This window comes from Stomoxys calcitrans, chromosome 1, assembly GCF_963082655.1.
Source record: "Stomoxys calcitrans chromosome 1, idStoCalc2.1, whole genome shotgun sequence".
Taxonomy (NCBI): Eukaryota; Metazoa; Arthropoda; class Insecta; order Diptera; family Muscidae; genus Stomoxys; species Stomoxys calcitrans.
This window is the reverse complement of record NC_081552.1, coordinates 93,454,482-93,472,129: the sequence shown is the minus strand read 5'-3', so window position 1 is coordinate 93,472,129 and position 17,648 is coordinate 93,454,482. Positions and strand designations below refer to the sequence as shown.

The 17,648-nt window shown below is 39.1% G+C and overlaps 1 protein-coding gene across 3 annotated transcripts in view; it reads right to left on the bottom strand.

Moving 5' to 3' along the window:
• Positions 1-17,648, bottom strand: part of LOC106093356 (uncharacterized) — a 163,965-nt gene that overhangs the window by 10,260 nt on the left and 136,057 nt on the right. For 2 of the 3 annotated variants that reach the window (XM_059360396.1, XM_059360398.1), the window contains 5 exons: positions 15,315-15,530; positions 15,005-15,200; positions 14,795-14,946; positions 14,509-14,743; positions 14,036-14,454 (listed from right to left, as the gene is read on the bottom strand). In XM_059360396.1, coding sequence (XP_059216379.1) covers positions 14,036-14,454; positions 14,509-14,743; positions 14,795-14,946; positions 15,005-15,200; positions 15,315-15,530 — 1,218 coding nt within the window. The remainder of the gene's footprint in view (positions 1-14,035; positions 14,455-14,508; positions 14,744-14,794; positions 14,947-15,004; positions 15,201-15,314; positions 15,531-17,648) is intronic. The other variant, XM_059360397.1, reaches the window with a different exon arrangement.

Below are 17,648 nucleotides of genomic sequence, written 5' to 3'. Positions count from 1 at the left end.
AGAAGTAGACATCTGACATTCAGTAAGTTTGAAAAAGTTAAGTTAAATATTTGGTATGTAAATTGTGATATACGAGCTTGTCGACTTTTGTTAAACACATATCTTGCAATATCATTGTAAGCAACATTAAGCTTTCTACTGGTGTCTGCATCACAATTCGCAAATATCTCGCATCCATATAACAGTGTGGGAATTAAATAACTTTTTGCAAGTAACATTCGGATGTGAAAAGGAGTTGACAAGCGAACAGTCCATAAATTTCGCAGCATCCCACGTACTTTGCCAACTGTTGCATTAATGTGATTTGTCCACGTTAGGGTTGAATTAAAAGTCAATCCTAAATTTGTGGCTACTTGTACAAGATTCACTACAGAGTTACCAATTTTCACAACGAGATCATCAGTTATTGTCACATTTCTTTTACTTATCAGAATCAGTTTGGTTTTGGATGGATTTAAACATAATGCATTATTAACAGCCCAACAATGTATTAAGTCTAAATCAATATTTATGTTAGACACACAGGTTTGGATATCTTTCAGTTTGCAGTATGTGTAAAGTTGGACATCGTCAGCATACATTTGGATTTTAGATGTTGCAGGCACATCAGGCAGATCATTTATATACATGGAAAATAAAAGAGGGCCAAGGATAGAACCTTGAGGTACTCCTTTAAGGACATTCAGAGAGTTAGACCAACTATTGTTATAAAAAACAGACTGCGATCTTTGCGTCAAATATGATGATATCAGCTTGCAAGACGTCTCGGAGAAATTAAATAATTTCATAAGTTTTAGGACAAGAATATTATGGTTTACAGTGTCAAAGGCCTTACTGTGATCCAAAAGAAGGAGAAAGGATATCATTCCGTTATCCATACTTTGACGAAGGTTTTCAATTACATCAATCAGAACAGTGGTACAACTTCTTTTCTTTCTAAATCCAGATTGCCAGTTAGATAACAAATTTTCAGATTTCAGAAAATGCTCAATTTGGTTAGCCATTATGCGTTCCAGTGCTTTAGACAGGTATGGTAAAATGGCGATGGGACGGTACTAATTTTTTGATTTGCGAATAGGTAAAATTTTTGCATGTTTCCAATCAAGCGGAAAAGTGGATTTAGTTAGAACAGTGTTAAATATATATGTTAAATATGGCAGAATCTTTGGCACAATTATTTTAATAAATCGTGGATTTATTTCATCAGTTCCGATCGCATTAGATTTAATGGACAGAATGCTGTGTAGAACCTCAGTTTCATTTACACAGCGAAAGGAAAAAGGATTTTCAACAGCTACCATGCACATATTTTCATATATATTTTCAGTAGGATAGACAGTGTTTATTGAAACAAAATTCTCATTTAGTTCATTTATGTTCATGTTGGGTTCCAGCTGAGTATTGCGTTTTTCTCCAACGCCAATTTTTCGTATCTCATTCCATTTAGAGCGACTATTAACAGCATTCTGAAATTTATTATGAAAATACAATGTCTTTGCCTCAGTTATACACTTTCCAACAGCTCTTCTAGCATTTTTAAAATGTTCATGTAGTTGTGAGGTTCTAAAACGTTTCCAACGTCTATATGAAAAGTTTCTTTCATCAATCAAAGTTTTTATTCGCTGGTTAAACCAAGGTGGTTGTGAATATTTAATTGTTATTGTTTTCTCTGGAACACATCGATTGTATATTGAACAGATATGATTTTGAACAAATGATATTTGTTCATCCACAGAGTCAAAATGATAAATTGAGTCCCACGGTACTTCATCAGTAAGGTGATTCAGTAAATTGTAGTTTATTTTCTTAAAATCGCGGTAGGTAATTCTGTTGTCTTGATAGGTCATGACGTAGTTATATGTTAGAAACAGTAGGTCATGTTTAGAAAAACCAGGTGCAGCAAGTTGGTCATAAAACAAAACATTTGCAACATTGTTAACAAAAAAATATATCCAGAATGCTGGATGAATGACTCGTAAAATGGGTGGGCACAGAAGTGTTAGTTGGTACTAAGCCCAACAGCTCCATCGAACTGGAAAAATGAGATTCAGACAATATATTGCTATTAAAGTCACCAGCTATAGCTATATTGTTGTAAGAAAACGAGATTGTTTCGATACAAGATAGGAGCATGTCATATGGTATATTGTTGTGGGGCCTGTAAACACAGCCAATCAGCATCTTCTCATTTGAATAACAGTTTATTTCTAGAAATAGGTATTCAATGCTGTCACCTTGTGATGACATACATTTAACAGTCGCATGTAGTCCAGATTTCAAAAATATAGCAACACCGCCACCATGACTTTGCCTATCGGCTCTAAATATGTTATATCCTGGTAAGGTATATATATTATCGCATATATCCGGGCGAAACCAAGTTTCAGATACACATATGGCATCTATAGCAGAATTCACAAAAGTATCTCGAAATTCATCCATTTTATTGTTCAAACTTTGTGCATTTATATGAACAATGTGTGAAAGATTAAAATCTAAAGTCTACGAAATAATTGTTCCGTATCAGTGCGGCTTAAGATCTGTTAAATCCACCAAAGATCATATATTTATATTTGTAGACTACAAATCCGCTTACCACAGCTCTATACGTACGATGGAAGCCACCGAGGTGCAGAGCTTAGTGTGTCCGCCTATGATGCCGAACGCCTGGTTTCAAATCCCCGCGTTAACATTAGAAAAATTGTCTGCCAACATTATTATTCCCTCCAAATCCTGGCTACATTTGTGAGGTATACTGCCATGCTTAAACTATGCGGCACGCCGTTCGGACTCGGCAAAAAAGGCCCCTTATCATTGAGCTTGAAATTGAGCTCATTGATATGATAGTAGTATGTTTCTTTATGGATTACTAGCTGATCTGGGCCCGCTCCGCTGCGCCTTCTTTTACTTTATATGGAACAAAAGTTTCCTTGGAATATTTATTTTCGACAATTAAAGAGCTTTTAGTGAAATACCATGCTACGAAAATAGAATATTGCTTGACTAACAATTTAACAATATAAGTGCCTTTGTCCGAATCCCATATGATCTTTATTGGTCTACGAATTTAAGTTCGGATGTAAGGTGTACTCCATTCTTAAAATACTTTATTTGGTGGTCCCCCAGGCACTTGGCCGTGAAAAAATATCAGCATCGTGCTCTTCTTTCAAAAACCATTTATTTAAACCCCATATTGCCATTGGTTTAGGCGATTTTACACGATGAGGCGTCCCCCAAACACATGGCCCAAAATAGGTTATGAAATTCGTTTTCTAATCTTATATACCACATATTGGTACGGTCGAAAATTTTTTACCCTTTGCGGGGTGTTTTGGGGAAGGGGTGATTCCCTAACACCATGGTCCTAAATTTGGATATCAAATTCGTATTCTACTCCCAAATACCTTTATTTGAGCCCCATTTTGCGATGGTCACTAAAAAATTGCTGCCTGTGGGGTATTTGGGAAAGGGGTTAACCCCCTGAAACTTGGTCCCGAAAGTGGGTATCAATTCATGCTCAACCCCTCAATACCTTTCATTTAATCTCCACATTGACATGGTCGGTAAATATGGCCGATTTAGGGGTGTTTTGGGGATTGGGGTGGTCGCCCAAACACTAAGCCCAAAAAATAAATATATCAGCAACGTGCTCTATTCTCATATATCTAAATACCATTTATTTGAACCCCATATTGCCATTGGCCTTAAAATTGGATATAAAATTCGTTTTCTAATCTCATTTAAACTCTTTATTGCAAAAGTCAGCAAATATGTCTGGTTTGGGGTATTGGCCCTAAAAACTATAAATATTTAGTTCCTCTCTCTTTACGACCCAAATTGTCTTGGTGAACCAATACGTCCTATTTGGGGGTTATTATGGTGGTGGGACGTCCGTTATACAGTTGGTCCCTAATGTTGATATCAGATACGTGATCTACTTCCAAATACCTTTAATTTGAGCCTCATATTTCCATAGTCGGCAAACGTGACCGGCTTGGGGGGTGTTTTGGGGGATGGGCGGCCACTCAGTGAGTTGGCCTTGAAAATATATATCGGATTCGTGTTCCACTCTAAAAACCCTCTTATTTAAGCCTCATATTGCAAAAGTCAGCAAATACTTAATATTTGGGTGGTGTTGTGGGGGTAGGGTGGCCCCATAGACATGTGGATATCAGATTCGTATTCTACTGGCAAATACCTTTCATTTGACTCCCATATTGCCATGGTCGGTAAATATGTCCGATTTAGGGGTGTTTTGGGGGTTGGGGTGGTCGGTCCCCCTAGCACTTGGTTCCACAAATGGATATCAGATACGTTTTCTTATCCTAAATACCTTTCATTTGAGTCCCATATTGTCGTGATTGGTCTAAATATATGTTTGGTAAGTTTTAGGGTGGGGCGGCCCCCTAGGTACCCCATCCGAAATTTGGACACCAAATTTTTATTTTTAGGGTATTATATGAGAGCACACAAAATTTCGCTTAAATCCCACCACCCATCTCCGAGATCTGGCGTTTCTGAAAATTAGGGTAAGGGGGAGGGTCCGCCCCCTTCAGATATCAAAAAATGTAGTACCCTATTTTCACCACGGCATCATTATGCACCATCTGTGAAAATTTCAAGAAAATCGGTTCAGCCGTTTCTGAGTCTATAAGGAACACACAAAAATACAAACAAACAAACAATTGATTTTTATATACATATGGAACAAATTTTCATTGGAAAATATTTTCCTCGGTAAATATGCCCGATTTAGGGGTGTTTTGCCCGAAAAATATATCAGCAACGTGCTCTATTCTCATATAACTATATCATTTATTAGAACCCAATATTGACATTGGCCTCAACATTAGATATCAAATTCGTTTTCTAATCTCATTTAAACTCCTTTTTGTAAAAGTCAGCAAATATGTACGGTTTGGGGTACTAGCCCTAAACACTATAAATATTTAGTTCCACCCTCTTTAAGACCCAAATTGGCTTTGTGAGCAAATACGTCCAATGGGGGGTTGTTATGGTGGTGGGACGTCCCCTGGACAGTTGGTCCCTAATATTGATATCAGATACGTGGTCTACTCCCAAATACCTTCAATTTGAGCCCCATATTTCCATGCTCGGTAAACATGACCGGCTTGGGGGGTGTTTTGGGGGATGGGCGGCTACTCAGTGAGTTGGCCTTGAAAATATATATCGGATTCGTGTTCCACTCTAAAAACCCACTTATTTGAGCCTTATATTGCAATAGTTAACAAATACTTCCTATTTGGGTGGTGTTGTGGGGGTGGGGTGGCACCATCTGTGAAAATTTCAAGAAAACCCCAGAAACGTGGTCGCGAATGTGGATATCAATTTCGTGCTCTACTCCCAAAAACCTTTCATTTGTGCTCCAAATATGTGTGCCGTATTTAAGGGCATATTTACATATTTACCGACCCCTGTTTAGAGGGTGTTTTGCGGAAGGGATGGACCACAGAAACTTGGCCCTGAAAATATACATCATATTCGTGTTGTACAAAATTATCTTTTATTTAAGCCCCATATTGCAATAGTCGGCAAATACGTCCTATTTGGGGGTGTTATGGAGAATGTTGATATCAGATTCGTTCTCTACTCCCAAAGACCTTTTATTTGTGCCCCATTTAGATGTGGACGGTAAATGTATCCTCTTTAGGGGGTGTTTTGGAGGGGCGGACCCCCCAAACACTTGGTCCCACATTTGGATATCAGGTTCGTGATTGGTCTATACATATCTTTGGTGGTGGGGGTGGGGCGCCCCCCAAGATACACCATCCGAAATTTGGAGACAAAATTTTTGTTTTTGAGAACAAACAAAATTTCGCTTAAATCGCACCACCCATCTCCGAGATCTGGGGTTTCTCAAAATTAGGGTAAGGGTCCTCCGCCCTTCAGATATCAAAAAATGTAGAACCCTATTTTCACCCCAGGATCATTATGCAGCATCTGTGGAAATTTCAAGAAAATCGTTTGAGCCGTTCTTGAGTCTATACGCAACAGACAAACAAGCAAACAAAAATTGATTTTTATACCCTCCTCCACAGAATGGGGGTATACTAATTTCGTCATTCTGTTTGTAACACCTCGAAATATGCGTCTACGACCCATAAAGTATATATATTCTTGATCGTCATGACATTTTAAGTCGATTTAGCCATGCCCGTCCATCTGTCCGTCCGTCCGTCTGTCTGTCGAAAGCACGCTAAGGAGTAAAGCTAGACACTTGAAATTTGCACAAATACTTTTTTAAGTGTAGGTCGGTTGGGATTGTAAATGGGCCAAATCGCTTCATGTTTTGATAAAGCTGCCATATAAACCGATCTTGTATCTTGACTTATTGTGCCTTGGCACGTTTTTTGTTTGGTTTTGGTATCACTTCCAATAACTTTCCTAAGTATGGTTGAAATCGGTCCATAACCTGATATAGCTGCCATATAATCCATATAAAGAGATTCCGTGCAAACAACTCGACAAATGCAATCCATTGTGGAGGGTATATAATATTCGGCCCGGACGAACTTAGCACGCTTTTACTTGTTATATATAAGACTAGCCGAACCCGGCCGGCTTCGCTGCGCTTCTTTTTACACCATATGAATTATAACTTTCTTTTCAATTACTCTTCTTCTTACGTATATATTTTAATTCCATGTTTTTATACCCTCCACCATAGGATGGGGGTATACCAATTTCGTCATTCTGTTTGTAACACCTCAAAATATGCTTCTCAGACCCCATAAAATATATATATTCTTGATCGTCATGTCATTTTAAGTTGATCTAGCCACGCCTGTCCGTCCGTCCGTCTGTCGAAAGCACGCTAACTTTAGAAGGAGTAAAGCTAGCCGCTTGAAATTTTGCTCAAATATTTTTGTTAGTGTAGGTCAGTTGGGATTGTAAATGGGCTGTATCAGTCCACGTTTTGATATAGCTGCCATATAAACCGATCTGGGATCTTGACTTCTTCAGCCGCTAAAGGGCACAATTCTTATCCGATTTGACTGAAATTTTGCATGAGGTGTTTTGTTATGACATTCAACAACTAAGAAAAGTTCAAATCGGTTCATAACCTGATATAGCTGCCATATAAACCGATATGGGATCTTGACTTCTTGAGCCTCTAAAAAGCGCAAGAATTATCCGATTTGGCTGAAATTTTGTACAACGGCTTCTCCCATGAACTTTTACATACGTATCGAATATGGTATGAATCGGTTTATAGCCTAATACATCTCCCTATAAACCGATCTCCATATTTTACTTCTTCAGCCCCTTAAGTGCGCAATTCTTACTAGATTTGGCTAAAATTTTACACAATGACTTCTACTATGGTCTCCAATATTAAATATTCTTTTACCCTTTGTTTGCCTAAAAACAGATACCGTGAAAAGAGCTCGACAAATGCGGTCCATGGTGGAGGGTATATAAGATTCGGCCCGGCCGAACTTATCACGCTTTTACTTGTTTTTGAATTTAATCGAATTTCCACTTTTGTCGGCCTATCTAATGTTACCGTTGCGCATGGGTTAGCATCTTCGGGTTACCCATGGCATAAATAGCAGAAAAATTTTCAGCCCTGGATATTCCTTCATTAATAGTTGCGACAATTGTGAATAATTATCCATTTAAGATTTCAGTACAAAAACTTTCGGCCTAGATCACTAAATTTGTTTTTTTTATACCTTCTATCATAAACTAAGTTCGTCATTCCGTTTGTAAAACTTGATATAACTCCCATACAAACCGATCTCCTAATTTGACTCCTTGAGCCTCTAGAGGGCACAATTTTTATGCGATTATTTTAACGACTTCTTCTATGACCTTCCTCATACGTGCCAAATATGGTCTGAATGGGTCCATAACCTGATATAATGCCCATATGAACCGATCTCCCGATTTTAGTTCTTAAGTCACTATAGGCTCAATTCTTATCCAATTTTGGATGAAATTTGCACAATGACTTCTACTATGATCTCCAACAGCCAAACCAAGCATGGTCCGAATCGGTTGATAACCTAAAATAGCTCAAATAGCTTGGCACCTTTTATCCGTTATCCTTTGTTTACCTATAAAGAGATATCGGACAAAACAAATAACAAATGAAATCCATGGTAGAGGGTATGTAAGATTCGGTCCGGCCGATCTTTTCACGCTTTTACTTGTTGTCACTCGATTCGTTCGCCAAGTCATTGAAAACAGCTATTTTCCCTTTATAAAATCAACTGTTTTCAATGACTTGGCGGACAATCGAGTGACAAAACGAAAAATATGTGTGCTTATCGGCACGCCACTTGGGCTCGACAATAAAAAGGAGGCTTTGAGCTAAATTTTCAATCAAACCTGCTCCACTGCACTTTCGCTTTCACAACGTAGAAACAGTTCACCTTTGTAACGTAACCTACTCTGCAATAGCTCTGATTCTGTGTACGTTCGTTTAGTTTGCCCCTCTAACAGTTGAGCACAAACATGGATATTCGCACTCTACTCTAAATTTTTATCTATGGCAAAGATAGCCACTTAAACTACATGAAACAGCCATTGTTTAGGCCCGTCTTAGGGTGGGAATTTCAAAAAATTATACAGCAAACAATCGCAACGAAATTCCTACATTTTATTTTTCTTTATTTTAAGGACCGTTAGGTTGTCATAACAAAGACAAACGCTGCATGATCAATTTTTACCACTCTGCCCTCTCTCTGTTCGTGTTGGCGTCTCCATTCAGTTGATTCGATTGCAAACAGCTAATATGGCGCTTATTTAAATGTTAGTGCTGCCATCGATAAGGGAAAGGTTTAGACTTGTTATGAGTCTATAGATTTCCTTTGTCTATGCTGCTACTCGCTTGGAGCGGCTTAGCGCCTACAACATTGATCATATGTTGCAGTTGTCTATAACTGACTACCTGTTGAATAGTCATAATTTAGTCCTTTTTAAATCAAATCAAATGGCCATATTAACGATTCTCAGTGGTAAAGAACTAATTTACCGGTTTTTATATTTGGTGCGGTGGCACCTTGTAAAACTCTTGAATATAAAAGTGTTGTCTAGGAAAAGAAGGCTCCTTGTTGATGAGCTAAAAATGGCGGCCACCTTGACGTTAAGGTTTGCAACTGCTCCTATCACACTGAACATCGTAATTTTAAGGGGATTGGCGGCAGTTTCCTGTTAGGTCGTTATAATTGATCAACTGTTGTGGGGTGAGGCTGTCCGCTAGATATATGAGCAGAATAAAGATTTCGTATTCGCAGTTCACAACCTTATACTTTTAATTTAAACCCATATTGTCATCATTTGTGTATACAGGCAATTTGGGGAGAATTGTGCGCCTTACTCCATATGCCATTTGAGCATAAATAAACTATTAGAGGCGAATGAAGATGTAAAGCACCATCTAGGTTCTTGGACACAAAGTTTAATGTCATATTTGTAATCTGCTACCAAATACCTTTAATTTGAGGCTCATCTAGCTATGATCGAATTATATTCCCATTTCGGGGTAGGACGACCGAGTCACATATTGCCCCGATCGGTCCACTTTCATTTTTGGGTGGTACTTTTGGGGTAAGGGAGAGGGACCGCCCCCTTCCGATATTGCCTATTGCTCCTTCCGGACCACTCCCCACAGTTTCAAAGAAATCTGTTTCGCCGTTTTTGAGTCTATACGGAACAAACAAATTTACACAAATTTAAACTCAAATTCAATTTTATATATAGACAGCTGTTGGAGAAAAAAATACTCTTAATTTGGAAATTTCTGCCTCATTTCAGTTGAAAATGTATTATAATTTTCCTGTGGATTTTTCTACTCTCCAATACCTCTTACTTAAACCCCAATAAGTAAAAGTCATGTTTGAGGGTGTGGTGGATCCCCAGAGAATTGGTCTCAAAAGTGAAAGTCAGTTTCGTGCTCTACTCCCAAAGACATGTCATTTAAGATCCATACTGCATGGTCGGTAAATATGTCCGATTTGAGGGGTTTTTTGGGGGTGAGGTGACCCACGAAACATTTAGTATTACAATTGGAACTCTCAAATACCTTTAATTTGATACCAATATTGTGGTGATTGGTCTATAAACCATTTGGCGGGTTTTGGGGTTGGGCAGCCCTCCTAGGCACCCCACTTCAGATTCTGATACCAAGTTTTTGATTTTAGGTGAATGTAAGTGTGGCAACAAAATTTCACTTAAATCGCCCTACCCATCTCCGAGATCTGACGTTTTTGAAAATTATTGTTAAAGCCCATCTTAGAGTGGGAAACTTAAAAGATAATATCGCAAACAACCGGAACGAAGTCATAACGAAGATAAATGCAGCATGATAAATGTTGACGACTCTGCCCTCTTTCTGTTCATGTTGCCTTCTCCAAATTAGCGCCATCTACTGTTTTCACTTGGATCAACTTAATCCATTTGAAAACAGCCAGTAGAAGGCGCTACCTTAAAAGTTAATGCTTCTACTCGCTTAGAGTGGCTTAACGCCTATAACATTGATCATCATATGGTAGTTGTCTATAGGCACTTATATATATGACTACCTATTAAATAGTCATTATTTAGTCTTTTTTTTAAATCAAATCAAATTGTCTATTGTCTATACTATTAAGCCATGTAAAGCTTTTGAACAAAAAAGTGTTGCCCAGCATCACGTCGTTTGCTCTTGTTTATCGATGAGCTAAAAATAGTAGCAATCTTAACGTTAAGGCTTGCGACTCCTCCTATCACGCTGAACGTCATAATTTTTGGGTTTGTGTCCCACACATTAATTAAATCACACAGTTTGGTGAGGTAGTTTGGTGAAGGGCGTCTATATGAGGGTTGTGCGCCACTTGAGCACATATTTGAATTACGCACTCTACTCAAAAATAGCTATTATTTGATCCCCTATTGTTTTAATTGGTCAAATACTCTATTGGAGGTAAAGCGCCACCTAGATTATTGGACCCAAAGTTTAATGTCATATTCGTAATCGACTCCGAATACATTTCATTTGAGTATTATATAGCTTTGATAGAGTAAAATTCCGATTTGGGTGGCCTTTTGGGGGTGGGGCGACCCGCAAAAACTTAGACATAATTTTTTTACGTCATATTCGTTATCTTCTCCCGAATACCTTTCATTTGAGTCCCATATTGATATGTACGTCCAAAATATGTGAAAATTTTAAAGAAATCGGAACAAACAAATTTACGAACCCACAAACAAACACAAACTCATTTTTATATATGTAAGCTGTGTTCGGGAACTCAAAAGTTTTTGCAAATTTGCACAAAAATTTTTACTTAAAGTCGTTCGCGTACTTTATTTGCCAGCAAAAGAGAGCGCAAGAGAGAGAGAGAGAGAGCAAATGTTGACAGTTGGAAAATAGAGATCCTGCAAATTTCGGGAAGCTACTATGAAACGAACACCGTTCCATTGATTTTGTTAAGGAAGGAAGATTGAGTGGGTCTAGCTGGGCAGTTAAACAATTGACGCACAGTGGGATTAGAAAAAATTAGTGCAAATTAGTCTGCCAATTGTGAACGGATACAGATATCTTTAATGATAACAAAGTTTCCGTAGCCGCCACATGACCAAATAGAAAGCTCCCTTATCCTCACATCAGTGGTTGTAGCAATTTGTCTAGCCACAATATCCAGGAGCATTAAATGGTTAGTACAAGGTTTCTTTGTCAGCACAACAAAGTGTACTTTTGTATACGGTGATGGAATGTAAAGCAGTTGTAGTTCTATGCAGCCTTCGAAATGCATGCTGATGCTCGGCGAATGGAAATTGTCCAACGAGAGGAGCGGGAGGAGTAGTCCCTCATGCGTCTTGGCTACTACTGAGAGAAGGGAGATCGGTCTGTACGGCTCTCCCTAGCTCGTGTTCTTTCCAGGTTTCAGCAGCGGGATCAGACTGCCCATCTTCCAAACATGGGGTACTATAATAGTGTTCGGATAGGCTGAGGACAGTTATATGGTACTCGACTCCATGCAGGTGCAGATTCTTCTGCATCAGTGTAGAGTTTTTGTCTTGGACCAGCGACTTGGCGCGACGGATGACATTCGTAGCTTTGTGCACGGTTGTTGTACTTGTTGTAGCAGTGTATTGTACACTTAAGCGGCAGGCCTTGCCGATGAAAGACTCCATCGGACCAATGCGTTACGTACAACCTACTACCATGGGATTCTACGGTAATTTGTGATGGCTGTCCAGCGGTTCGGAGATCACGGATACGACGATTGGCTCCCCTTCTAGCCTTTTCACTCTCGGGTCAATAAATTGATGTTTATCTAAGGAAAATAGCTCAAAAGTATCGCCAGCATTTTTTATTTAAAAAGAAATGTTTTCCAAGCTAATAAAAAACCAACCAAAACAAAAATCAGCTGTTTTTGTGCAAATTTTCACTGGAAGTCGTTCGCGTTATTTTGCTTGCAAATTTTTTAATGAAGTAAAATGACTCTTACTCTCCTGCAAATTTTTACTAGCAAATTTTTACTGGAAAAGTACGCGAACAGACCTATATTGTTAAAGTCATGATTATGTATATTCTTTTTAATTTTTAAATTAATTGTGCTTATTGAAAAGGATGCCAAGTTAAATTTAATGTTGTAACGTATTTTGTATTATGATCTGCTGTATTCTTTATGCTATAAATAAAACAAAAAATTACTTATGGTAGTTGTTGTTTTCGCACATTTAAATACCTACTTTGGGATGGATACTCCTTTATCGTGTAAATATTACCAAACAATGTATGTGCCTTAGAAATTGTTGTTGTGTTTTTTGTACCTGGCTGCCATTGGTATGTTGCTCTAATGATTTTTGTTATTGGACATACCGGAATTTTTGGACTTAAAGCGAAATTTTAAAAATTGTCAATTTCCGAGTTTACTATCCGCCATCGAGAGAGATGCTCAATATACTGACTGCTCTTTGCTCAATCAAAACAAAAAAGGAACAAATGTTGTGTGTGAGATTGTGTCTATACCAGTGACGAGCAAACTATTGCAATTACTTGCTAGCCCATGGGTCTACTTGGGATTTATTGAATGCGTACAAAGTAATGTGCAAAAGTGTGAGCACCTTTATTTAACACTGGATACTCACTCTATCTTTCAAGTAGGAGAGATACAAGAGAATAATTATTGGTCACGTACACGAATAATCGTCTGCGGCTTTCGAAGCACTTTTGCAATTTAGAAGTTTTTTGGTTTACAACAAAAGAAAGGTTCTTTTACCGTAAGCGAAGCTGCTAAAACGTTTAAAATAAACAAAGCTAGTAACGTTCAATAATGCTACGTTTATGGCTAACGTTTGATATTTTGAAGCGAAACTTTACACGGTAACAATAAAAGAAAAACTTCGTGATAAAAGTATTTTGTTTGTCGTAAAAAAATCCCAAACATTTTAACTTTTTGCGTGTGATACTTGAGTGGGTACTTGCAAAAGCAGATGAGGTAGTGCTTGGAGTGTTTGAGAGAAAGATTATTCGTAAAATGTATGCAATTGATGGAGATTATCGGCATCGTGTGAACCATATACCAACCATAGATATCTCATAACTGATTTTCAGAAATCTATTCAAGTTTCAGCTAGAGGACATGTAGAGTGATATATTCTATAACAGCCAACACAAGTAAAGTAAGGTGACATGTTTATAAACAAAGTAGCTGACACGAAGTGTAATCAATTCAAACGACCACATTTGGTTTGTTAACTAAATTTCAGAATCCATTCTCTTTTGCTCGATATGACCACCTTTTACCTTGACTATTGCTCTGAGTCTGACAAAAAAAAGAGTTGCAAACTGGACGTACGTGGTAAATTAACGAAAATCGTGTTCTTTGACAAAAAAATTTCTACTTTAAATATGGGTTCCTCAATTTAATATTGCCTTTTGACTGTTTGAGACCCAATAACCCTCATTTTTATCTGATTTCTCTGAAGTTTAAACTGGTTAATTATGTAAAATAGTATCAATCCCTTATTTAACTTACGGCTAGATTTTTTACTTTCTCTTTTTGTTTTACGTTCTTACCTTTAATGATTGCTTTCCTATATCTGTGGTCAGCACATCGCTTGTCAATACTTCAGCAATAAAATCCGTAATTCCCACATCCAATTCCATGGCGTAATTGGCAGGTGGGCTGTGACTCATGCGATCGGATTCTGCAGTGCCTACCTCGTCAATTTTTACGGTACTTACGGCGCTCATGCCACCACCACGACGACCAGCCTCACCGTAGCTTTCTAACATAACGCTATCCTTAGCCTGCTTCAAGAAAAGATCAATTTGATCGGTGTGCTTGTCATCTTCATCAATTGAACAAATAGCTTCAGAAAGAGTGAAACAAATTGTAGCTCTATCCTCATTATTGAATTTTTCATATTTTTCGGCAGTTTTAATGAGCTCCGTATAAAGTGCGGCAAACATGACTTGCATCAAAACTGAGTCGCCTAAAAATATTAAAATACATCAAATTGTGTGTACACAAATAAAGGGGAACCTACTTAAAGGCCTTGTGGACACTGGTGTTATATCCTGCAATAACGAGGTAACCTTATATAACCCCTCAGGTATGCAATCCCACATTTCAGATACACAGGTTAAGGCCAATGACATGGCCTGATACATACTAGCCCCTGCTTCAACGGCATTTATTAACATATCAACTGTAGTGTCCAGCACCGGGTAGGCGAAGTGCATAATGGCCTCCAGCCAAGGGGGCCTTTTTTGGTTCCACACCTATAAGTCTGGATGGTTAAACAGGGTTTAAAGTTTTACAAAAATATCAACCTGTCTTTTGTCCAAACAATCACTCCATCCTGGAAGTCCAACTTCTTCTAATGCTCTTACTAAACATGATTTTATATCCAATGCTTTACCCAAAGCCACCAACAAATATGTCAAAGACAGAACAATCTGGTAATTTGATTGGCCCACAGGATCTAGGAAAATGTTATGTTTATTTTCGGACTAAATTATGCCAACAATTTGTATACTTACCCACATCGTCGACCAATAAGTCTGATACTTTAAAACATTCTCCTCTGCACAAAAAACCTTCACATTTCTTTGACTCGGTAGCAGCCTCTACAAAGGAGCACTTGGCGACATTTTTAAAATTTTCTGAAGAAGGTAAATGCTGTAAAAGATGTCTCAGTATGATGCCGGTTAAATAGGCATCACGCATAAGGAGAACCTAAATAATAAAAATAAAAGCGGTAAGGGAAATGGTAAAGAGGAAAAACAAATAATTTTTCAAGTTTTTTTTTTTGTTTTTGAAAACATTTAATATATTTTTCAAGTTCTCTACCTTTACTAAAAATGACCAATCTGCCTCCGGAAAGGCCAAAAGCACCTTCAACTCCAAAGCTATGGCACTGTTTGTATTGAGATCAACGAACTCCGTTACCCATTGACAAGACTGATCTTTGGGAAAGAATCTTGGTAAAGCAAATATAATCCAAGCACTAGGCAAACCATGACGAGATGAAAACATTTCCATATTCTCTAGACCCTTGCGAAATACCTAAAAAAACGTATCCGGTTTTCCAATAAGCACTTGACAACATTTTTTAAATAAAACGAAAATGATTTGAGATATTATTTATTAATTTACTAAACAATTTTAAAGCCTTTTGGAGTAGGCTAGGAATGAACTCCAAAGACTCAACAGCTGCTGTGGTGGCGTCAGAACGCCAGACAGTATCTTGCGGAGGTAGACAAAGTCGGAACAGGAACGAAGGAAGCGCGCACGGCCCCTGAGTCTCCGTGGAGGAGTGTGCCTTCCAATAGGAGGCCACAGCCATCACAGAAGGGGAAGATGGTCGCCGAGAATGGTAAGGAGGCGCCCTCTAACGCCAGAGTGGCAAGGAAGCACAACAGAGATGAGCTAACTTATGCAGTCCTCAATATCGGCTGTGCATCCGGTAGGATTCCACCAGATCTTCGGTCCCAAGTGGAGGATCTGGTTAATGATCGGATTTTCGAACATATGTGGAACTCTGTAGAGGGTCCACCCATACAAATGATGAGCTGCGAGTATAGAGGGGACATCTTTACGCTGCGTTTTGCGTCGGCGGAATCAAACAGCTCATCGGAAGTTTCCATACTCTCTGGGGCGCAAAGCTCGACCTGGTGAGAAAGATGGATATCCCCCAGCTCACAAAGGCAACGATCTTCATCAAGGGATGGTGCAGTAAATTTGCGACGGAACGCATGTTGGGATTCTTGGGCAAGCAAAACCAAGGTTTGGTCGCAGAGGAGTGGTAGATCTTCCACAGGGAGGGGAAGGGGGAAGGAACTCTCCTTGTGGTTGGCATTGATCAAGTCTCCGTGACGAGTTTGGCTAAAACTAAAGGCATGGCGCACTACGTGAGCAAAGCTGTCTTTTTCAAGATTGGGAAGACTAGGATAAGCAGAAATTCTCATTTTGAGATATCAGGCCGTGCAGTGACTCAATACCACCCAACGAACAGGGGACTGACAACGATACAATCACGGCCTCTTTCAATGCTGGAAAGACTAGGATAAGCAAAGATCCTAATACTAAAATATCAGGCAGTGCAGTGGCGAGAGACCCAACACAACCAAACAAACAGGGTCCCGACGACGGACCCGTCACCGACATCAAGATTCGGAGTATTGGGATAGGTGAAGGCTCTAATATTAAAACATTAGGCAGCGCAGCGACAGGAGTCTCAATACAGCCTAAAGAACCTACACTGATCCAATCCTTAGACCAGTACCGGGTGAACCCGGTCCTTACAGACTGGATGAACCATATGCTAAAGAACAGGTGGATAAATAATGAGTGCCATGGCATAAATATATGGGAGAAAGTGGCACGAGGCACGCCACAGGGGGACATTTTATCGCCACTCCTATGTATGACCACCATAAAGACCTATTACGGATACTGACTGAGCAGGTATTTGGACCCGACTGCTACGCAGACAATGTTATAATACTTCTAAGTAGTAAGGATCCGAACGAGCTATGCAGAAGGCCGAAATGGTGTTGCATATGGCATATGACAGGACTAGACCCAGAGGTCTCAATGTTAACCCAGAGAAGACTGAAATATGCCTGTTCACGAGAAAGACGAAGGTGGGCCAATTTAACGCACCATGTTTCCTCAATAAGATGATTTCGATAACTGACAAGGTCAAATACTTAGGTGTGATCTTGGACAGGAAACTGAATTGGTCACATTCAGGAGCGTACTGAGAAGGCTCACATATGGGGCCTAAATCCTAGGATAGTCCACGGGCTCTACAGAGCGTGATTAGATCAATACTTACTTACGCCTCAGTAGTTTGGTGGACTGCTATGGAGAAAAAGTGCAACATAAGGACCATACAACAGGTTCAGAGAACATGTTGTCTTAGCATAGGAGGAGCGATGAGGACCACGCCCACAAGGGCACTGGAGACTATTCTAGATATCCGACACATTGACATACAGATTAAGTGTGAGGCAGCCACTACGGCTATGAGACTTTAGGCGATGGGAGAAAGGATTGAGGATGGAAGCAGCTCATACCATCGCGGTATAATCGAGACGACGATAGGAAACCTGGAAGGAAGGGAAGAGGTTTGCGATCGGATACCCGAGATGAACCTTGAAGTCGAGTGCGAGGAACTGC